Below are 20807 nucleotides of genomic sequence, written 5' to 3'. Positions count from 1 at the left end.
TTGTGGCTGCGCGCAATGCAAATCCCGCGACGCAGGGCTGAGGAGGAAGACGAGACAGGAGGGAAGCGGAGGACCCTGGAGCAGGGACAAGAGCCGAACTAGCTCTCAAGTATGCTCCTGTGGTAGTTCAATGATTCCCATACATCGCCTCATGGCGGCATGAAAGTACGGATCTACCTCGACGCCTCAACTATTGTTGTTCCGACTTCCTCTGGAGGAGCCGCACAGCGGTCACGAGGAAGATCATGTCTTGGACATCGCAGATTTCGATGTGTATCATGGTTGCTCTGCCAGCGGACAGGGTGAGAGGACCAAGAGTTGGATTGACTCTGAAGACGGGAGAAGATATCCTGCGGTTGTGAATGTTTGGTAGGAGGGGATGGCACGAGTGGCATGCTTCTTCCTGTTCGGTTCCTCCTGCTCCCTTCGAGGCTTTCTCATGCAAGAGACGGCTCCTCGCTGCAGAAAGATACAAGGCTATTGAATTGCGTTAGTGATTGAAATTGGGAACACACGTGAGGAAGGTATCAACCGTGATGGCTATGCAGTGAGATGACAAAGACGTGTATGATTGAAATGCAGAAAGACAAGAAATGAGATGAAAACAAGTCGCACATTTATTTCAATTCTTTCTACATACAGCATATTGTCACTCAGAGCCCAGCTACTTTGCGAATCGCACAATAGAAAATATTCCAAATATGATCTCCAATCCCACGAAAGCGAATGAGATGGAGTTGAAGATCAAGTCCAAGCGAAGACTAGAAATCGATCAGCAAAAGATTGAAATGATGCCGTCATGAGAACTCTTACACATAGGTTTGAAAATTGATGTAGAATACATTTGCCAGCGCGCTGAAGCAGGACAAGATCTGCAGTGAAAGCGATCATCTTCACGCAAGGATGTACAAGTATCATCGTGTCTCCTTACAATGAGCATGAGTATCATTGGCCAATTCTCAGTCTTGTTCCCCTTTGACCCTGTCAACACATTCAGAGAGAGATCCAGTAATATGTCAGACAAAACTTACCTATGAAAAGTCTACATGCCTAGGGAGCAAAACGTTACAACCGTCAACGATAGTATTGAGACAACTAAGATACCTCAACCACTATGTAGACAAACAAAAGAATGATCTCCTGCCATTCAATATTACCCATCTTTGAAGGCTGTGGCACCTGTTTCACTTACCCATGGAAGTCTCCCAGCAGGGTATGGAAACTCCACTCCTTTCCAGATCAGCAGTGCTAGTGTCACCAGGAAGAATCTGAGCAAGGGTCACTTTCAAACAGTTCGAGTCACAAGGTCTTCACAAGGTCGAGTAGCAACCGTTGAAGAAGATCAAAATCTGGATAGCATGTCAGCCGCTCGAACGTTCAATGTCATGAAAGAGACTCATACTTGAAGAGGTAACGATGACTTGGACAAGAAATCTACTTTGTCTCTGTTGTCACTTCCCATCTTTATAGGAGGAGGCTACGTGTTTGCCCCAAGAGCTTGGGCGATTTGTCCAGACCACGCTGCAGAAAATTCCAAAGATGATCAGAGATGGTGAAGCATTCAGCTCAAAATTGAGGAACCATATCAAACATTATGTTTGGCAACATTCCTTCTAAGATGACAATGCATCTTGAAAAAGGACCTCCAAAAATGGGTACATTTGAATTATCATCTATCGAACGACCAACGATCCTGATTCAAATCATACACCAGGGCGAAAAAGAACAGAAAACGAAGCAAAGATGGAAGAAACGAGTGCCTCTCCTACATTTTCATCCTAGCATGAATACATCGCAAATGTCTCCAGCATATTCCCCTCCCCCCCTCTCCTCCTCCTCCTCCTCAACGCCTTCTGGCGGGCCCCGCCATGCTACGGGCCACGATCGAAACCTCATCCCCGCTCATGTTTTTACAAGCCCGCCTCAATCTTTTTGATGAGGCAGTAATGAACGCGAGACTGTTCAGGTCCGCCTCATTGAAAGGAGATGCGTCATGCCTGGATGCCGCAGCCTTCGATGCCCGGGGTAGCGGCAGAGGAAGAGGAAGAGAAGTACATGAGAAGAGGATGGTAGAGGGAGAGGATCAGACGAGAACCCGTCGCGTGATAGAGTTCGAGAACAAGGAGTAAGAGAAGACAGAGAGGAAGCAGAGAGCAGAACGAGTACGGGATCAGGTTCTGAACGAGGAGAAAGCGACCCACGAGTATTGCTGTACCTGTCTGATTATCAAACGAGATGAAGGGGACAGCAGAGAAAGCTCCGCTTCTTGGGCAGCAAAGTGCAGGGAAGAAATTTAACAGCATTAAGCCTTCGCAAATGTTGCGAAGACTCATCGCACGTCTGCCTACCAGCGTGCTGTGTCTCGCCCTGGGTATCTGCGGTCTCGGCATTACATGGCAGACAGCTGCCGAATACCTTATAGCTGCTCAGTTCATCAAGGATACTGCAGATGTAAGTGCGATTTTTCAGTAGCTCTTGCTTCTATGCTGACAATATGCGAACAGGTTTTCTCTCTCATTTCTTTCAACATCGGAGTTTCAATTCTTCTCTTGTACAGCATGAAATTGATCCTTTTTCCTAGCCTTGTGCTTGAAGACATGCTGAGTACTCAAGGGAATGCAGAGCTGCCATGCCTGGACATGGCAATGATGATGATTGCCTGGTGGCTCCGGATTCACGGTTACCATTCCTTGGGGAGAGTGATCTGGAGCGTTGCTGTCCTTCTTCATTGCTTGTTTCTTGTAGCCTTTCTGCGACATGTCAAATTTCAGGACATCTCTTCGGTGCGTTCATCCCGTGAATATCTAGGGAACAGGCCCACCTGATTCTGTTGGCAGATGACCCCCAACTGGCTGATTCCTTTCGTTGGCCTATCCATGGCAGCGGGAACAGGGGCCTCCTTGGACCTCGGAGAATGGACGGAATACTTCTTCTGGATCGCGTTCTTGTCCTTCTTGATTCTTTTCCCTGTGATGCTGTACAGACTGCATGCTTATCCCGAGGGCAGCCGTGCAGAAGCGCAATACCCTTACATTGCATTTCCAGCAGCCCTGCTGTTGACGTCTTGGATTGCTATGGGCGGCCATCAAGGGCATGTCTTGACGCATTTCCTATTTCTTGTTCAGATGTGCAGCATAGTTCTCGTCTCCCTTCGGATTTCCAACATGTTCTCGATGAATTTCGAAAATGACTTCTCAAGTCTTGCATTTCCTTCGGACATCAGCGCCAAGTGCTCGGTCAGTTCAATTCTGATGCTTTTCTTTGTCTTTTCGTTGATCAAATTTGTATATCTTCTTTCAGAGGATCACTCTCTCAAGTCTCTTGCTGATGAGTGTTGCAGATTCTTTACACTCATTTGTACATGGCCGAAAGCGGGGTGATGGTGATGTGCTCATGGATATTCGTCTTCCTTGGTAAATTACCGAGAATATTTTCTTTGCTTGACCCTTTTGTCAATCAGCTTCATTGTCGGTGGCATATCTCTGTTTCAAGTTTGGATCTATTGCTTTGGGATCAATCATAGACGAGAGCAACTCGAGTATCATCGACCGTCTCAAAGAAAGCCAAAATGTTGATGATTCCAAGGAGTCAGACTTGTAGAATCATTGTTTTTAGTAATACACCAACTCAGCTATATCTCCTGCTTTACAAGTACTTGCAACGGGTTCAGGAGCGCTGGGCAATTCAGCGGTTTTGAAGAACGGACATGTAACCGACCACGATGTAACATTTTGTGCCTCAGCATACAATATCGTGGTAGGATGCAACGGGGAGTGATTCAAGGCGCGCTTTATTGCCATTCATCTGCGATCTGGAAAAGTGCTACAGTTCAGTCACAAAGTTGGAAATCTAGTAGCTTCCGTGAAATCTCTCCATTGTCACATCTTCAGCCCTCATACGAGCTGTCTGGTTCTCCTGCATGTAGGTATGATCCTTGGGCGAGAAGTTCCTGTAGAAGCATCAGATCTATCGGAAGGTAAGAGCAGTGAGTAACCTTGCAACGAATGTTGGCAAGTGGTGCAGAATTCGCCTGGAGCATAAGATCATCAGAATTCCTATCAGAGGTTTGGTTTGCGAAAATCATCCTCAAGTTTGAGGAAAGATAGCAGAGACTGCAAGCTCCTTGTAACATTCTGAACACGCTCGCATGGATACCACTAAACGTACAGGTACCCAAAATTACTATTCAAAGCCTTCAATCAACTTCTTCCTTCTCCAATCACCCTATCCTTCAGCTCACAGGACTGTAGAGAGGTTTTACGTTGCTACATAATTCTCACATCTCCCATCCAAAACGGTCCTCCTCCTCCCCAGCGCTACCAATCGTAAATCCAACTCACCTCTCTTCAGCTTGAGCAGCGACCTTGGTGAGACAGGCTCTGAGCTTTTGCTCCCTATCTTCAGGATGAATCATGTATGATCTGATCATCGTCGTCAGCCAGTGATCCGCCTTCACATTTGGCCGCGAGTCCGCCAGCGTGTCGTATTTGTTGCTCTCCATCAATTTCGCCATCCGCGCGTCCACCCCTCTAACCCGGATACCCCTTGCCTTTGGCTACTACCACTGCAAATCTACAGTTCAACTCACCCACCCTACTTCTGGACAAATTTCCATGGGTACATACCCCTTTAAAATTAAGCAACGTAGTACCCATGTCGGTACCTACCCCTCGCAGACGATTCATTCAATACCCCCACCCTTCCTTGAAACCGCCTCTATACCCCTTCTTGCCCCTTGGAATACACCGGTGCAGTAAGCACAGTCTTGAACCCTTCAACGATCTGTAACGGTCACAACAAGACGGTTATTTAGCGTTATATCCAAATGGAGGATGATGGAGTTCAGGAGCAGGTTTGGGAGTAGCTTGAGGAAGTGGAGGAAGAGGCAGAGGCGCAGGAGGAGGTGCAGGAGGCGGAGGCGGAGTATGATGAAGAGCCGAGGGAGAAGGAGATGTAGGAGACGATGGCCGTAATTGAAGTTAGAGGCAAAGTCTTTGCTGGAAACAGCATGGTTGAAGGATGGTCGTTTCAAAAATACAGTTTCATTCCGCTCATTCGGAATATGGGCCCTAACGATAGATTTCGTACCCAATCTTGAAAACTCTGACAAAAGGATGTGACGCATACTTTTATAACACCATGAGAATCACCCCCAGGCATAAGTGCATCTCTTTTTCACTCGAGGGATTCATTTCATTGCTGCTGTAAAACTAGTTCACGTTCTGATCCCGAACCAAACAGATGTTCTACTCGAAGACAGCTCTCTTCGAACTAGCTCTCGCGTACCTTCTTGTCATGGTATGGGTTCGCACGCTTCATTCCTACCGGATGACTATTTCCCCAGGTCTGCCCGAGCAGCTGCTGGATTTCCTCACTGGTACTATTTGTGACCTCGAAATAGTAGGACTTGACACTGCTGCAAGAAGATGACTCCTGCGCGATCATGTCAGGACCTCACCCGATACTGCGAAGCAAGGTCTCTGCTCTGCTTGCCTGAGAGGCCTTATGACCGTACACAGGTGCCGACTGAAGCTAAGATTGTCCACCAAGGGTCACTCCGACTCGAGCATCCTGCCCGCTCAGCATACGGAGGCGATCCATTCGAAGCTGACCTTCATCATCGACAGAGCATTTCCAGTCTTCAGGTGTTTGCATTGCAGCGTGCTTTTGGAAGTTCAACCGAGATGCTTTACAGAGTTCCGCTCGAGATTTTTAGGAAATTTGTGGTGACCACAATTCTTATCGTTTCCACCTGTCTCTGGCCAGGAAAGGTCTTCAGGGTAGATCGCACCTCTCTGACGCTGTTCTTTGAAGCAGTCACCCTTGAGAATCCTCCTTCAACTCAACTAGAATATTTGAGAACAAGATCTCTTGCTGTCGCCGCTGTCTCGACGGTTTTCCGAGTACCCTATGCTAGTTGCTCAAAGTTGATGCGACGCTTCAGGAAGAATCTCGTATCGTTGCCGAGGCATGGAAGATTTTAGATAAAGCCTTTGTTGACAAAACGTTCAATGGAAATGTAAGAACTTGAGAATTAGGGAATGTGTTTTCCTGATACTGTTACTATTTGGAATTTTCGACATACAGGACTGGACCGAGGTTCGAAAGAAATATGTTCGAACGAATTACAAGAACACAGCGGAAGCCTATGCCGCCATTCGTGAGATGACGGGTTTATTAGGAGACAGGTGAAGCTGAGACTTGTTCTTATGGTCTATTTATCTTCCAACAGGTTTACCCGATTCCTCACGCCGGCACAATACGAGACTTTAAGCAAGTATGTTCAGTCAGTGCGATCATGTCAACTTTGTATTCAAAGCTTCGCCTGGCAGTATGTACACGAGCGAGACACCACAGGCAGGGGTTGGAGTAGAAATGGCATTGGATCCTGAGAGCAATCAGATCAAGGTAAAACTGGAAACTGATTCGTGTCTGCAAGTTGATGACGTTGGTTCCAGATTGTTTCAGTAGTGCCATCATCTCCTGCTGAAAAAGTGGGAGTGAAAAAGGGGGATTTATCGTCGCGATCAATGACGTGTCTGTCGGGGGGAAGGTGTTGTGATCTCAGGGGTTTCAACTTCGAGATATTGACAAGTTTTCCAACAGCTTGGAAGCACTCCTGATGACGCTGCTTCGCTTCTGAGGGGAGAAGATGGTAGCACTGTGAACATCAAGCTTGGTCTTGCTTCTTCATGGAGTTTGGAGTTACTGAAAAACTTTACAGAGTCGAAGGGGAAAACAAGGGAACTGGTATTAACAAGGGAGATCCTTAAGGCAACTTCGGTTTCTTCCAAGCTTGTGCCATCACCTGAGTCGAACAGGTCGAGGAGAGCAGAGAGCTTGTCTTGTCCGTCGGTCTGACTTTCTTTGCAGCTTCATGGTTGGAGTCATTCGAATCCCCTCGTTCAACAAGGCAACAACATCACAGGTTGCCTCTGGCCCGTCACTCTAGAGCTCACGAGCGTCTTCCCAGGTTCTCTCCGAGGCGAAGGCGCTCAGAACTCAGGGAGCTAAGGTTTGCACCTTCAGATCCGAGGCAGGTGGGGTGACCTTACCGCCTGACCGTAGGCTCTCCTGCTGGACCTCAGAGGAAACCTTGGGGGTTATTTCCCAGCTGGGGTTGACCTTGCAAAGGTGAAAATCGAGTGTGTAAGTTGTGCCTTGACACCATAGAGCAGGAGCTGCTTCCTTCTGACACGACCATCGTGTCTGTGGCTGATGGCAAGGGGTCTGGGTCGGACTACCGAACAGAGCATGTATGTGGCATCACATGCCTTGTAGTGTTCCTGTGCTTGCCCTCACATCTACACAGAATGGTGCACTAGCCGAAGTTTCGTTGGCTGTTCTTGTAGATCACAACACAGCGAGTGCTGCAGAAGTTCTCACAGCAGCTCTACAAGTGTGAAAAGCTTGACGGAGGCTGTGTTGCTGATGAGATCGCAGGACAACAAGAGGGCGGGAGTTATCGGAGAGCAGACGTACGGCAAGGGATTGGTGCAGGTGTGAGATTCCCTGCTGCGCGTGCTGTGAGAGTGAAAGGATGGTCTGTCTGCAGACCATTGCGAGGCTGCAAGACGGGAGTGCGCTGGTCATCACTGTTGCCAAGTACCGCACTCCTCTTGGCCAAGACATCAACAAGGTCTCGTTGTTATGGTTTCCACTGGATCGTTGACACTCTTTCCATGGTAGGAGGGGATCAGCCCTGACCTCACCGTCAAGTTCAAAGACAAGAAGGAGGAGGTTTCCTATGTCCCCATGTCCATGTACCTGAATACAGTCCACGACTAACTGAACTTCTTGACCCATCCCAATCGTGTTTTTGTTGTGTTCGGAGTGAGTGAGGTAAACAAGCTCTTCAGCTTGATTCAGAATTCTCGTTATTGGTGAGGATGAGTATTCGATGCTCCCAAGAGCATGATCGAATCTTTACTGAGCCTCAGCACAAGTGGCCGCGTTGACTCCTCTTCCTCATATCTGATTCATCCTCTCGCCTTCCATCACGGATTTCCTGCTTGGCTTCCGAGCGCCCTGATCTGTCTTGCTCAGATTTAGACTTGTCATCGACCTGTTCCTCTCCTCATAGCTCCTGGTCTTGAACCTCCTCCTCCTCCTCCTCCTCATCATCATCATCATCATCATCATCATCGCTCTCCCTTGCTTCCCGCCCCCATCCCTCCCTCTCCCCTTCCCCCCCCTTTCCCTTCCCTTCCTGTCCCTGAGGAAAGTTCGGCTTCCGTTGACCTAGAGGGCCTACCCGGAGAGGGTGGGATCTTTTAGACGTAGGGGTCATTACTACCGGGTTATTTTACCATCTCATCCGTGGTGACTGAGGGGTAAAGATGATCCATGGTGGGGTAGGGTGGGAGGAAGGGTGGGATAGCCCAGGGGTGCTGCCGCAATGATGCCTCCGGTGGAGTCGCTGGTGAAGTACGAGGAAGCGGAGAAGGTGACAGGGAAGGTGAGAGGAGAGAGAGAGGGGAGGAGGAGGAGGAAGAGGAGAGAACAGGAAGACGGGAACACGAGGACGGGAGAGAGCGATTCTGGAGGGAAGGGCGTAGTGGAGAAGAGGGAAACGGAAACGGAGAGGAGGACGATCATATAATCTTGCGAATCTGACAAGAAATGAGGCGATTTGGAAAATACAAACCATAAACAAGCGCGTGATAGTGACTATATCAGCTTTGAATGTCATGAGCGATATGTTCCTTGGTCTTGTAGGAGTTGAAAAACGAGTTCTATTGATAGCATATGTGCTATCAAGCTGTCAGCATTATGCTGAAATGACGACCTCATCAGACGAAGAGCAAGAAGAGCAACGCTGCAGCTGATCCGAAGGCAAAATCAGTACAAACAGAAGACATCTTGAATGCTATCTTGCCCCCACGGTAATCGAAGCCTGAACATGTCGTGAGCTTGACTTCTGCACACAGAGAATGGACAGAAGGAGGAGAGCTGTGGGTTCAGTACGTTTCCACTCAGATGCCAACAAGATCGGACGCAATTAGACTAGCTGTTCGTCTTGTGTCTGCCGCGAGTGACTGCGATGCTGACGCTGTCCTCCCATCAGGAAAGGCTTGATCAGCGACTGAAACTGCGAGGAGCGAGGGAGCATGGGATATGCACTATCCGTGAAGAGATCTATGCCCAGTGTTTCGGTATCCTATAGCCTCGTGAAGGCGACTTGATGACATGGAGGTCAGATGAGTTGATCCGACAAGTAACGATAGATTGCCCAGAGAGAGGACTTCTGTTCCTGAGGTTGCGTGACGAAGCGAGTATGAGCGAACTAGTCCCTTGGGATAAGCCTGAGACATGCTCACAGGAATGAGGATTGCAGCATATCAGTCCCTGTACGAGAGCAGCCTGGCTTTTGCTGTGCGGAAAGCCGTGACAGGAGAGGAGCAGAGAAACGAACTGTTGCATCAGACGAAGAACCTCACCAACGAGTGCGAAGAGCTGAGACACGCGCTTCATGATCAGACGGTGAGGATGTAGTTGAGGTGTGAGGGCGAAGTGAGCGCTGAGTAGGAGAGAGCTGAAACCATCGACTCGAAGGAAGAAGAGAAATGGCAGCAGGTAAGTCAATTTGACGATCTTCCTTCTGCTCACCACAGCTCTAGATGAAAATCAAACATCATCAAGAAATCAAGTCGTTGAAAGACACGTAATCAATGATCGCCTCGACTGTGGCACGTTACTCACGAGTTTTCAGGTACAAAGCACAGACGAAGCACCTGCAAGAGCTGCTTGCACCTCCACCAGGTTTCGTCAAGTGAATGGCAGGACAGCAGAAGGCAGCGCGACTACTGGGACTTGTTGATCACATATGTTTTCGATGTATCAATACTGTAAAAACATTGAGTTTTATCAAATGAGCTAGTTTAAATATGACACTTTCAGCCACGTGACAAAGTTTCGAGCTCCGCCAACATCACTGCTCGAGTAGATTCTATTGGCTTAACCTGTTGTACTGACGCTTGTAGCTTTCAATCTCCCTCTTGATCTCGTCGAGTTCCTTCCTGTCTGCCGCCATCTTATGCTGCAATCTCCAGTCTTGCTGCTTGGCTTTATCCGCCTTCAGCTGGGCCTTCACAGCCAAGTTGTGCAGCTTCAAATAGTCCGAGTGGAGCTCTTTCGAGTGGTGAATTTTCTTCTCGAGCTCAGGGAGTTTCGAGTTGACTCTCCTCATGATACGGTCTCTCTGCACCCTCAGAATGTCCTCCCGCTGGGAAATCTTCTCCGCCTTTTGAAGTTTGTCGATCGATCGCTTCTTCGAGGAGAAGAAGTGAGAGTCGATCCCGTCTGTAAAAGATTCAGCCCCCTTCTCGCTCTCCAAACTTCTCAGTCGCCCAGTAGCAGTCTTTACAAGGTCCTGCATCCTCTCGCTTTCTCGTTGCAGCTTCTGGATGCGCGCCATGGCCTGCTGGGCAAGCTTCGGTTTGTTTGCAAGGCTCTCGGCAGTGGTCTCAGCTCCTGCGAGCTTCAGCTCGACAGCGTTGTAGGCCTGATTAGCACGGTGAACGTCCTCTTGCGCCTTCTTGACCGGGCCAGCCATCTCATCGAACTTCTTCTTGCGCTCCTCGCTCATTCGTTGAAGGTGTTTGGCCTCTTGCTTCAGCTCGTCGGCACGCTTCTTCTCGTACGAGATCTCAGTCTCAAGGTGACGTGCGCGCTTCTTGTCATGCAGCAGCTCCAGGGCTTCGCGCAGAGTCTTGCGGCGCGACATCTCGGCAGCACTGAAATCCTGCATCTCCTCCCTCTCGAGACTCAAGGCATGGCCCTGAAGGTCGGACGCCTCCATTCTCCTTGCACGCTCTTCATTCTCAATACTGTGGAGGTCCGTCTCTTTCAAGTCGATCTCAGTCTTGAGGTCTTGCAGGCTGTTCGAGTCCTGCGTCAACCTGGCAGCGAATCGTCTCCCATGCCCTTCTGATTCCCGTCGGATTCTTTCCTTCCTGGCCATCTTCATGCCGGACAGTTCGTCCGCGCTTTCCGTTGGCCCTTGCTGAAGCCGTTCTTCCATCAGATCCTTGTAGGCTTCCAAGGCCTGCTTGCGGCTGCGGATGTAAGTGAACCCGGCGTTGTTCCTCAACTTAGTTGACAGAAGCGCTTCACGTCCCTTGGTGTCCATGGCGTCGGAGTGAGAATGCCCCCTGGCCCCAGCCTCGTGCAACTGCAGCTCACGGAGAGCGTTCTTCGTCGCCCTTGAGTTCAGAAGCGAGTATCCACTTCCTCGGGCGCTGGAGTACCTTCCGGGATGCCAGCTGCTCTCCTCGCTTCCTGAAATCTGAACCAGGTTCCTTGGCATGCTCTGCTTCAAGTGTGAAGTGCCTTGCATCTTTTCTCGGTATGCCTTCAAGGCCTTCAAGCTTGCAGGAGAATGAAGGAGCGCAGCGGCGTGCTGACCCAAACTACTGATGGAAGCGTCCGCAGAGCCCCCTCTCTGCTGATCGAGTCCGTATGTCATTCTTTCTGAGAGAGCATGACGAACGTTTCTGTCTGGGGCGATCATCACAGGACCATAGACCTGCGATCCCTCGCTTCCATCCATCGGCATGATGGCATCAACACCAAAGAGCTTATAAAGAACATGTAAGAATCCTCCCTCCCGCAACTAGCAAAGTTGATATCACCTCAGTCGCTTGATTCTTCTGCAAGAGGACAACCCCTGCAATAGCGAAGCATGCTGCTGCGAATACAGCTGCATACTTCATCCTTGCCGTGAATTTGCCAGGCGGGGATGCCTTGGTCGGCTCGGGTGGTTCAGACCTTTCAAGCTGCAGAGAACGTGAGTTGAATGTAAATCGAAGTGTCTATTGCTTGGTTGGCACAACCTTGTAGCTCTTCTCTCTCCTGCAAACTATCTTCCTCCCTCTCTTCTCTTCTCTCCCTCCCTCCCTCCCTCCCTCCCTCCCTCCCTGTCCGCCTCTTCAGCTTTTCGCCACTTGCATCACCTGAACCATCGTCGCGTCGCGCCTGCTGCGAAGGGACAGACCACCCACCCATAGGATTTAGTAGTTAATGTGGGGTGTGATGGGTCCATCCATGCCAAGGGTAGGGGTCATCACCCACTTGTGAAAATGACGATATTTTGTGGAAATAGTAGGGGTAACCAAGTGACCCCACCTCTACTTGAATCAGAGGCAATCCGATCACTTAAGTGACCGGGGGCTGTCCGGGGCGGCTCGGCGAGTCCCGGGCCGAGGCCGACTCAGTCTGGTCTGACAGGCTGACTGAGTCACAAGTTCATCCACTGCCGGCCGTTAAACAGTGATGGCAGGACCCCGGGCCCGGCGGACCAGCAGGCTGAACCGTCAGTCACAGCAGCAGTCACAGTGACGCGCGCGGCAGATCTCACATCTCTTACTAGTTCATCATCAACTACATTTTGACCGTTTCCTTCGCCACTTATTCACATATCGCTACAAGTCTTCCACCACATCGTCAGCTCGGAGGGTTCCCGTGTCCAGGTCGATGTTGAGCTTCCAGAAGCGATACCACTCCTGGAAGCTGACGTCACCGCCCTGGTCCTCGTCGAGCACGTTCATCAATGCTTCGATCTGGCAGGAGAGGTGAGGAGGAGGAGGCCCCGAGAAGAACCCGCTACCTCTATCGGGGAGAGCCAGATGCCGAGACGGAACAGCCCGACAGCGATCTCCGTCCTCTCGAGCGTTCCTCCTCCGTCCCTGTAGACGTCACGGTCATGGCCGCTGCCTCTCCTCGCCCGCCTTCACTTGTCGATCTTGGAGAAGGCGTCGAGGGCTGACTCGAACTTCTCCGTCAACTTGCTCTTGATGATCCGCAGGCGCATGTGCTTGACCCACTCGTGTCCTGTTTCCTTCACATGAGAATGCTGGCGGGAGGAGAGTGGAGGAGGAGGGAGAGAGGAGGAGGAGGGAGAGAGGGAGGGAGGTAGAGAGGGAGGGAGGTGGAGAGAGGGAGGGAGGTAGAGAGAGGGAGGGAGGTAGAGAGAGGGAGGGAGGTAGAGAGAGGGAGGGAGGTAGAGAGAGGGAGGGAGGTAGAGAGAGGGATGGAGATAGAGAGAGGGATCAGAGGAAGAGGGAGGAAGGGAAGGAAGGAGGGAAGACGGGGGAGGAGGAGGAAGGAGGGAGAACGGGGACCTGTTCTCTCCTGGTACTTCGGGGGCCAGCAGGGAGAATCAGCGAAGGAGTCGGTGATGCGATTGACGGTCTCGCTCTCACGGCAGAAGAAGAAAATCAGCTTTCCTCTGCGAGACGAGTGAGAAGAGGAAGAGCAGGAGCAGGAGCAGGAGCAGGAGCAGGAGCAGGGGCGAGGTACTTCTTGGGGATGTCGAGATTCCAGGAGGGCGGCAAGGGAAAGTCCATCTTCTCGTTGAACTGGACGTCGACGAAGCTCTGAGGGATCAGGTGAGGAGGGAGGGGGAGGAGGGGGAGGGTGGGAGGAGGAAGATACGACGGGGAGAGACGAGGGTTTTAGGAGAGTCAAGGGGAGGGGAGGGGAGTCATCGGTGAAGTGAAAGGGAGTTCGGTGTTGACTGACTTTCCCGCTTTCTCGTTCTCCGAGATGTTTCAAATCTTGCATGATACGACGATGTCTGAGAGAAGAAGTTGAACAAGAAGCACGGCAAGGGGGGGTGGAGAGGAGAGCAGGTGATGGTGATGGTGATGGTGATGGTGGTGGAGCAGCAGCAGCAGCAGCAGCAACAGAAGGGGAAGGAGGAGAGGGAAGGGGAGGGCAAGAATTTGGCAGGAGGGATTTGACAAGAAGAGAAGGAAGAGAAAGAATGATTTCTCTTACTCGACGTCTTCTAAATCGAGCTCGTATTTCCCTGCGACAAACATATTCACATTGCAACGGTGGCGGCAGATCGTGCAATACCGACAGCCACGTTCTCGTTGAACAAGTTGTAAGCCCCGATCCTGTTCTCCAGCTCCCTGTTCGCAGCAGGTTGAGCTACGGAGGGATCGGGAGTGCAGCAAGACTTTCCTCTGCTCGATGCTGGTGAGTTTTTCCAGGATGAGAGGCCTGAAGCCGTTCCAATCCACGACCCTTGCAAAGACGATAACACAGAGTTCTACCTGCTCTTGATGTGTCAGACTTGCAGCCTACTGCTCCTGCACTGAGGAGCGTCTGCTCACCCTGATGGGAGATTTTCCTTCCTGGATCCCAACTTCCCGCAGGGACGGGAGGCGGTTGAGGTTGAGGATAATCCCCATGCGCCATGACGTGAAGGATGTAGAGAGCCGTCTGACTTGATGAGATCAGATGCGAGAGATGCTGGACGTGAGGGATGAGATATAAGGTATGAGATGAGAGGGAGGAGGGAGGAGGGAGAAGGATGGAGGGAGCAAGGAGGAGAGAAGAGGGAGGAGGGAGGAAGGTGAGAGGAGACACTACAGACGAGAGAGAGGAGAGAGAAGAAAAGAGGAAAGAGAGGAGCGAGGAGGGAAGGTTGGTGTTAACATTGACCTGTTCGACCATCGGGATATGATTTCGCTCTTGTCCAACCTGATCACAACATGAGAGAAGCTTTGCAGTCGAAGATGTTTCAGCCGACTTCTTCTTGATCTTCTGCCTCAGGGCCATGAGTTTGGTGATCTGCAAGATGATGTAGAGGATCTTCATTATCAAAAGATCTTCCGTGAGTCGACGAAGACGCAAGTGATCGTTGCTTGCCTGCTTGCAAGTGAAGAAGTACAAGTTGGAGGACTTTCTCACTTCTGTCAGAATCTCTTCAGGAGACTGTGAACAGTGAGGTCAGAACTTGAACATGTTGAAAGGAGCCAAGAAGGAAGGGAAAGCTAGGAAGAGAGTGGGGAGGAGAGGAGAGGAGAGGAGAGGAGAGGAGAGGAGAGGAGACGAGACGAGACGAGACGAGACGAGACGAGACGAGACGAGACGAGACGAGACGAGAGGTTGAGGACAGAGGGGATGAAGTGAACGAGAGGGATGAGGGGGAGAGAAACAAACCTTCTGTGTTCCCCATCCATCACCACACAGACTCACAACCATTTCATTGCTGATGACTGCAACAGGTTTGTTGGGCCTGCTGATCTGCTCCAGATGTCAGAAAGTTTCAATGGTGATAGATTTTACCCACCTGTACGAAATCAAGCTCGAGGACTCCCTCATTCGGAAGCTTCCAAGTGTTTGAGTATAAATGCCGCTGATCAAAAGAGTAAAATGTCACCGTCGTCATGAACATCATCATCATCATCATCATCAACAGCAGCAACATTATCATCATCATCAACAACTACTACTACTACTACTACTACTACTACTACTACTACTACTACTACTACTACTACTACTACTACTACTACAACGTTCTTGTCAACCACAACAGCGTCAAATCGAGATTTCGTTTACAACCTTGTGGTTGTAATAACAGTTCCTCCACACGCGATCAAAATTGACTCGCTCCCCCCCTTTCTTCGTCTTCGACTTCTTGAACTCTTCGTCCTCGAACGTCATCTCCTGCCTCACAGTCAAGAACAGGTTGCAAGCTTTTCAGGCGAACGAGATTCTTGAAGTAGATCAGATCAAGTGCTATCGCCTGCCAGGAAAACAGACGATCAGATGGAAAGAGAAAGTCACAGCAGAATGTGCAGATTAAGAAGGACATGAAGCATCTCACTCGATCCTGCGGTCTGTCCAGGTGGAGGGAATAATGCCCTGTTGGGTTGTTTGCTGCAGGAGGAAGAGGAGAGAGAGAAGGAGAGTGAGGAGGAGGGGAAGGAGGAGGGGAAGGAGGAGGAGGAGGGGAAGGAGGAGGAGGAGAGACGGAGGAGGAGGAGCAGAAAGAGGAGAGGGAGCAGGAGGAGGGGAAGCAAGAGGGGAAGGAGAGCGAGAACTCGACGTCATCACATGCTCAGCATGAAGATGATTCAGCTCACGTGTGAATTCTAGTCGCTTCTTCCCGATCCTGATGGCGAAACGAATCGCCTCGAACTGATGGGCGAAAAGAGTCAGTGGAGAGGTGAGAAACAAGAGGGACGGAGCAGGACAGGGGATGAAGCTTTCAAGAGCAAGGAGTCAGATGGAAGGAGGAGCGAGCAGGAAGAGGAAGATTGGCATGGGGAGAGGAGGTGGGCGACGGAGAGAGGGAGTGGACGAGGACGAGGACGAGGACGAGGGCGAGGACGAGGACGTGGTACCCCTGTGAGCTCATTGGTCAGCAGAGAGGATTGTGCGCTGTCGGAGATATGGAGGAACGCGAAGCAGGCGAAGTAAACCCTGGGGGAGGATTCAGAGAACGTTCGAGATCGGTAGGAGGAAGCAAAAGGGGAGGGTGAGCTTGCCAGAAGGAGACTGGGGAGGATGCAAGAAGCAGAAGGCGCGGGAGCAGGGGACGAAGAAGAGCAAGGGGAGGGTGGGACCTGGTCTCGGAGTCCGACAGCAGTCCTAGGAGTTTCGCAGCTTGAGCTGCGCTGAGGTAGACCCTGTTGCGAGTGCTGTCGGTGGGGAGCAGCAGAAAGGGGACGGAGAAAGAAGCGAAGGGAAGAGGGAAGGAGGCAGGAGGAAGGCAGGAGGGAGGGAGGAGGAATGAGGAAGGGAGGGAAGAGGAATGAGGAAGGGAGGGAGGGAGGGAGGGAGGCAGTACCCCTTGAGAAGAGCTTCCAGCAGCTCCTTCGTCTCCTGCAGCACATGCATGAGGCGAAGGCTGGAAGGAAGCGACGGGAACCTCCAGCGACTTCCTGCCGTCGAAGAAGTCGCAAAGTTTCAGCATCGACGCCTGCTGCAGCTGATCCCCAGCTGTGTTGACGTCGCCAAAGTGACGACCAGCAGGAGGCTTCCTGTAGCTCGCAAACTGCAGCAGCTGAGCGTGACAGGTGGAAGGGATGGGGGGAGGGGAGGAGAGAGAGAGAGAGGAAGCAGACAGGGTTGAAGATGAGAGGGAGAGAGGGAGAAAGTGGGAGGGAGCGAGGGAGCGAGGGAGGGGAAAGAGAGAGGGGGGGGGGGGGCAGGGTTGATATGCATTCCGAGGTTATCAAAGTCGGAAGCAAACGTGGAGGGGAAGAGGATCGAGCATCACCTCGAAGGTGAGGATGCCGCTAGTGGGCATGGAGCTCTTGTTCTTCTGACCTTCTGCAGTGAAATGAGAAGGTAGAAAGGCAAGTATCCTCCCTCCCTCCCTCCCTCCCTCCCTCCCTCCCTCCCTCCCTCCCTCCCTCCCTCCCTCCCTCACCTTCGCTTGTCTCGTACAAGTCACTTTGTGAGGCTCTTCCGGTGTCCAGCTTGTACGGTTTGTCGTTGAGGAGCATTCCCGGACAGAACTTGTTTCATCAGGAGTGAGGAAACGAACAACGAGGAGGAGGAACTTACGCTGCCTGCCTTCTGCATCTGGAGCTTGAGGAGAGACTTCAAAACCTGATTGGACGACGTGAGATGAAAAGAGTGGGGGAAGGAAAATGGAGGAGAAGAGAAGTGCTTCTTGTCAGATTCTCAAGTACACCTTTCTTGAATATTCTTTTGACATGTCAAGCTTGTATGGACCTGAGATGGAATTACATGAATTTCCTTTCCACATCCCATTCCTTGCCCTCCTCCCTGCTATGCTCCCCTCTGGAGCTCTGTCGTCTCCTCCTCCTCTCCCTCTGCTCCCTGCTGCTCGTCTCGTCTCGTCTCTTCCTCTTCTCTCCCGTCACCTTGCGGCTCATCTGCGTCAAAGAAAGTCGCATCGATCATCTGCTGCATGTGTTAAAAGCGCACGAAATGCTTTCTGGACTCTGACCTCAACTGCACATCGTTGCATCGAGACGGAGATGGAGTGGTCGACTCGAACACAAGCTCTCTGCTCCGTGCATGAGATGACGGAAGGGGGAGGCAAAGAATTGCGAAGGGTAGCGAGGGGGAGAGAAGGCCAAGAGAAGAGTGGAAGAGAGCAGGGAGAGGGAGGGAAGACATCGGATGGAGGTTAGGTGAAAGCAAAAGAAAGAGAGGAGGAGGAAGCTGGAAGCTGGGAGGAGCACGAGAAAACGAGGAGATAGAGTTAGAGGCGAAGGAAGGACAGTAATTAAAGTGGTAGAAGTGACGGTGAGGAGGTGAAGACCTGCAGTGATCGGGCCCCGCTGGCCTTCATCGGGTTACCGTCGAGCACGACGCGGGTCAGGGTATTGTTCCTTTCCAGGCCGTCTGCAAGGATGGTAGCGCTCTCAACGTCGACGTCGTTGTAGGACAAGTCGAGGAAGGAGAGGCGGCAGCGAGACTGATCGTTTCCTACCAGAGAGGAGGAGAGCTTTTTTATCACGTCCTTCCTCCCAAAGGAGTTCCAGGCGAAGTTGCATGAGGCAAGGGTCGGGTTGTAGTACAAGCTTTCTGCAATCCTCTCCGCCGCCATCCCTCCGATCTTGTTCCAGCACAAGTTGAGCTCGCAGAGGCTCTTGCTGCTCAGGATCAGTCGCTCCATGGAGGATGCGAAAAATTTCTCCACAGCGAGGGTGGGGATGGAGGAGATGTTGTAGGAGAGGTCCAAACTAGTCAGGCTGGTGGAACGTGAGGCCGACATGGCTATGATCGCGATGCTCTCGTGCGACATTCCGTTGTGGGACAAGTCCAGCACCTTGATCCCCTTCTCCTGCAGGAGGAGAGCGATCTCTGCAGCAGCGTCTCTCCCCTCCTTCCGAGGACTCTTCTCGCCCTCCTCCGCCTCTTCCTTCTTCCTCGCGCTCAACTCCTGGGCGCTGTTGAGGTAGTCCACCTTGGACCAGTCCGTCGGCGGGTAGTGGGAGGACAGCAGAGCGTCATTCTGGATGTTGTTTTTCCCCAGCAGCAGCACCTCCAGCGGATTTGCGCTGGCTCTGAGCGCTATGCAGAGATCGTGGGTCCCTGACGCCTTGAGGTCGTTGTCGGTGAGGACCAGCTCACGGATCCAGCAGGAGGAGAGCAGGAAGAGAGACAACGACTGCGCTGACTTGAGGCGGGGGTAGAGGCATCCCTTCAGTCTCAGCCTGTCGGTGCAGATGTTGTTGCTCTCGTCGAGGAGGAAGAGGGAGTTGGGGGCTGCGCCGTTCTCTATACAGCTGACGAAGTACCTCACAATCGCTCCTCGGAAGTTCCCGGGCAAGTCTCCGTCCCTCCCGTCCACAAACGACGAGATCACCTCCTCCACGTCCGCGGAGGAGGAGTGAAGCATGAAGAGCAGCTTCTCTCGGATCACCTGCCACCAGAAGGGAAACTCGCTCAGGTGATGTCGCTCGCTCCTATACGTCGTCTCATTCCGCTTCCGCTCGATCCCAACTGCTGCCTTCTCCTGCTCTTCTCCCATCACCGGCGTACTCCTCCCCGAAGACAGGACGGTGAACGAGTCCAGCTGGTCCTCAGCTTCCTGCTCCTCCTTCTTCACTTCTTTGCGCGCATGCAGCGATGCCTGATGCGCGCTTCCTCGCATGTGCTGGTCCAGCACAGTCGCGTTGATGAAATTCCTCCTGCAGACGGGGCACATGAAGTCTCCGACTCCCTTGGGCTTATAGTAAGAAGCATTCATCACATCCTCGGGCTTCTTCTTGGGCTTGAACTTCCTGTACCGGACTGCAGCTCCTTTGCTCCCCTGCTCCCTGAGGTGCTTCCGAAAGACAGGGAACTGATCTGAGCTGTGGATCAGAGCTCCTTGTGGAGGGGGGAAAGGCCAGTTGATGGTCGAGTTTGCAAGCCACACCCGAGGAGGAGGAGCCGGCTTGATCCCGACAGCAAGGTCAAACACTTCCTCTTCCGGTGTCTTGGTCTGCTGCTGTCTTGCATGCGACTGGGTGGGGGAGAGGGTCGGGGTTATGAGCTGGGCCTTAGCGAGAGGAGTGAAGAGCTGGTTGAGGATGCTGACGTAGCTCCCTTTCCTCATGCTCGGGGTCGAGATGGAGCTAGCTCTAGAGAAGAGAGGCGTCTCCATCGTACTCTGAGCGAGGATGGACTCCAGGGATTCATACGAGATCTGCAGGGCTTCTGCGAGCGAAAACAGCAGCTTTCTGAAGGACTTGCGGTTGAACGAGTTGCTCTTGACGGGAAGTGCCATCTGCGCTATCTTCTCGATCTGCTCGCTCGTCATGAAGTGATCCAGACCTACCTGCTGCAAGATGCGTATCGTGTGCTCGAACGAGAGCTCCTGATCTTTACCGGCTCCAGACTGAGTTTGCCGGAAGAACAAGGAGGACGCAGTGTCCAAGGAGTTGAGCTTCATCTGGTGCAATCGCTTCTGATCCATCTGCCTCCTGTAAGCTGCCTCTCGCGAGACCCTCGTCCTCTCCATCTCTTCCATCTCATCCAGGATCGTCTCCAACGCCTTTGGCGTTTCTGCTTCCTGCTGCTCTCGACTCTCCTGCGTCTTAGAAGGGACTGATCGAGGACGTCGCAGCTTCGCGAATTCATCTTGCTCGCCATTGTTATCAGGTATCCGAGCGGTTTGCGGCCTAGGAAAAGCCTCATCCCCAAGGAACAACTGTAACTTCTTCCCTGCTCCTGGCGTCCCCACTAATTCGGTGATACTTTTCTTCATGATGTTCGTTTGACAGAGATCAAGGCTATCTTAAATCTTCTTGATCTTCCTTGTCTGCCTCTAGCTTTCTCCTCCTCCTCTCTCTCTCCGCCTCTTGCGAGGCCATGACGGCACACTCGCCAAGGCGCTTCTGTGCGCCATAGCCAAACGGTCCAGTCAAAAAACCCACAACCCCCTCAGCCACCGCATCCCCACACTGACCATGTGATGGAGAAAAATCCAGGAAAAATCCCACAAAAAAAATCCCCTGGAAAAATCCAGCCTTGAAAAATTCAGTGCAGGAAAATTGCCAGAAATTTGCTTTCACTGCCAGGCTGTCATCATGGACTGCAGT

At 51.7% G+C, this 20807-nt stretch overlaps 8 protein-coding genes across 8 annotated transcripts; 3 read left to right on the top strand and 5 right to left on the bottom strand.

Annotated features, from left to right (window-relative positions):
• Positions 1 to 600: 600 nt before the first annotated feature.
• On the bottom strand, positions 601 to 1524 carry GUITHDRAFT_150704 (hypothetical protein). Its single transcript, XM_005839092.1, has 8 exons — positions 1403 to 1524; positions 1315 to 1349; positions 1193 to 1268; positions 1105 to 1140; positions 1032 to 1050; positions 932 to 981; positions 814 to 872; positions 601 to 761 (listed from the first exon to the last, which is right to left on the bottom strand). The coding sequence occupies exons 1-8, from the start codon at positions 1460 to 1462 to the stop codon at positions 665 to 667; spliced, it is 432 nt and encodes a 143-aa protein (XP_005839149.1). The 5' UTR covers positions 1463 to 1524; the 3' UTR covers positions 601 to 664.
• Positions 1525 to 2146: 622 nt separating this feature from the next.
• GUITHDRAFT_161326 (hypothetical protein) lies at positions 2147 to 3600 on the top strand (the record flags this gene model as incomplete). The annotated part of the gene is made up of 5 exons (XM_005839091.1): positions 2147 to 2451; positions 2505 to 2783; positions 2838 to 3236; positions 3341 to 3413; positions 3461 to 3600. The coding sequence occupies exons 1-5, from the start codon at positions 2236 to 2238 to the stop codon at positions 3598 to 3600; spliced, it is 1107 nt and encodes a 368-aa protein (XP_005839148.1). The 5' UTR covers positions 2147 to 2235.
• A 249-nt stretch (positions 3601 to 3849) lies between these two features.
• On the bottom strand, positions 3850 to 4513 carry GUITHDRAFT_102069 (hypothetical protein; the record flags this gene model as incomplete). Its single annotated transcript, XM_005839090.1, has 3 exons — positions 3850 to 3949; positions 3995 to 4030; positions 4341 to 4513. The coding sequence occupies 3 exons, from the start codon at positions 4511 to 4513 to the stop codon at positions 3850 to 3852; spliced, it is 309 nt and encodes a 102-aa protein (XP_005839147.1).
• Positions 4514 to 5917: 1404 nt separating this feature from the next.
• Positions 5918 to 7672, top strand: GUITHDRAFT_65305 (hypothetical protein; the record flags this gene model as incomplete). Its single annotated transcript, XM_005839089.1, has 12 exons — positions 5918 to 6019; positions 6088 to 6188; positions 6233 to 6277; positions 6333 to 6408; positions 6459 to 6553; positions 6615 to 6679; positions 6725 to 6851; positions 6955 to 7015; positions 7069 to 7145; positions 7282 to 7399; positions 7444 to 7500; positions 7556 to 7672. Coding segments are annotated over 12 exons (1041 nt in total), but the record flags the coding sequence as incomplete, so codon positions are not given.
• A 726-nt stretch (positions 7673 to 8398) lies between these two features.
• On the top strand, positions 8399 to 9776 carry GUITHDRAFT_102067 (hypothetical protein; the record flags this gene model as incomplete). Its single annotated transcript, XM_005839088.1, has 9 exons — positions 8399 to 8446; positions 8797 to 8885; positions 8931 to 9012; positions 9068 to 9155; positions 9201 to 9275; positions 9323 to 9483; positions 9529 to 9576; positions 9621 to 9664; positions 9713 to 9776. 9 exons carry the CDS (start codon positions 8399 to 8401, stop codon positions 9774 to 9776), a joined length of 699 nt encoding a protein of 232 aa, XP_005839145.1.
• A 173-nt stretch (positions 9777 to 9949) lies between these two features.
• Positions 9950 to 11557, bottom strand: GUITHDRAFT_102066 (hypothetical protein; the record flags this gene model as incomplete). Its single annotated transcript, XM_005839087.1, has 1 exon — positions 9950 to 11557. The coding sequence occupies one exon, from the start codon at positions 11555 to 11557 to the stop codon at positions 9950 to 9952; it is 1608 nt and encodes a 535-aa protein (XP_005839144.1).
• Positions 11558 to 12422: 865 nt separating this feature from the next.
• GUITHDRAFT_102065 (hypothetical protein) lies at positions 12423 to 12811 on the bottom strand (the record flags this gene model as incomplete). Its single annotated transcript, XM_005839086.1, has 3 exons — positions 12423 to 12560; positions 12608 to 12686; positions 12735 to 12811. 3 exons carry the CDS (start codon positions 12809 to 12811, stop codon positions 12423 to 12425), a joined length of 294 nt encoding a protein of 97 aa, XP_005839143.1.
• Positions 12812 to 13775: 964 nt separating this feature from the next.
• On the bottom strand, positions 13776 to 20473 carry GUITHDRAFT_102064 (hypothetical protein; the record flags this gene model as incomplete). Its single annotated transcript, XM_005839085.1, has 20 exons — positions 13776 to 13810; positions 13861 to 13935; positions 14031 to 14060; positions 14121 to 14229; positions 14491 to 14724; positions 14953 to 15036; positions 15083 to 15148; positions 15358 to 15462; positions 15506 to 15541; positions 15853 to 15936; positions 16143 to 16221; positions 16589 to 16623; positions 16670 to 16795; positions 17021 to 17073; positions 17174 to 17261; positions 17311 to 17355; positions 17441 to 17481; positions 17634 to 17676; positions 17720 to 17779; positions 18038 to 20473. The coding sequence occupies 20 exons, from the start codon at positions 20471 to 20473 to the stop codon at positions 13776 to 13778; spliced, it is 3864 nt and encodes a 1287-aa protein (XP_005839142.1).
• Between the last annotated feature and the right edge of the window lie 334 nt (positions 20474 to 20807).

This window comes from Guillardia theta (assembly GCF_000315625.1).
Source record: "Guillardia theta CCMP2712 unplaced genomic scaffold GUITHscaffold_9, whole genome shotgun sequence".
Classification (NCBI taxonomy): domain Eukaryota; class Cryptophyceae; order Pyrenomonadales; family Geminigeraceae; genus Guillardia; species Guillardia theta.
This window is presented reverse-complemented; position numbering and strand designations above follow the sequence as displayed.

What these genes read in the sequence shown, in the direction of transcription:
- GUITHDRAFT_150704 (XM_005839092.1), bottom strand. Translation starts at nt 1,462, where the DNA reads ATGGGAAGTGACAACAGAGACAAAGTAGATTTCTTGTCCAAGTCATCG. An exon ending in CAATGATACTCATGCTCATT is followed by an intron (nt 873 to 931) that starts GTAAGGAGACAC and finishes CTTTCACTGCAG; the next exon opens with ATCTTGTCCTGCTTCAGCGC. An exon ending in ATCAATTTTCAAACCTATGT is followed by an intron (nt 762 to 813) that starts GTAAGAGTTCTC and finishes ATCGATTTCTAG; the next exon opens with TCTTCGCTTGGACTTGATCT.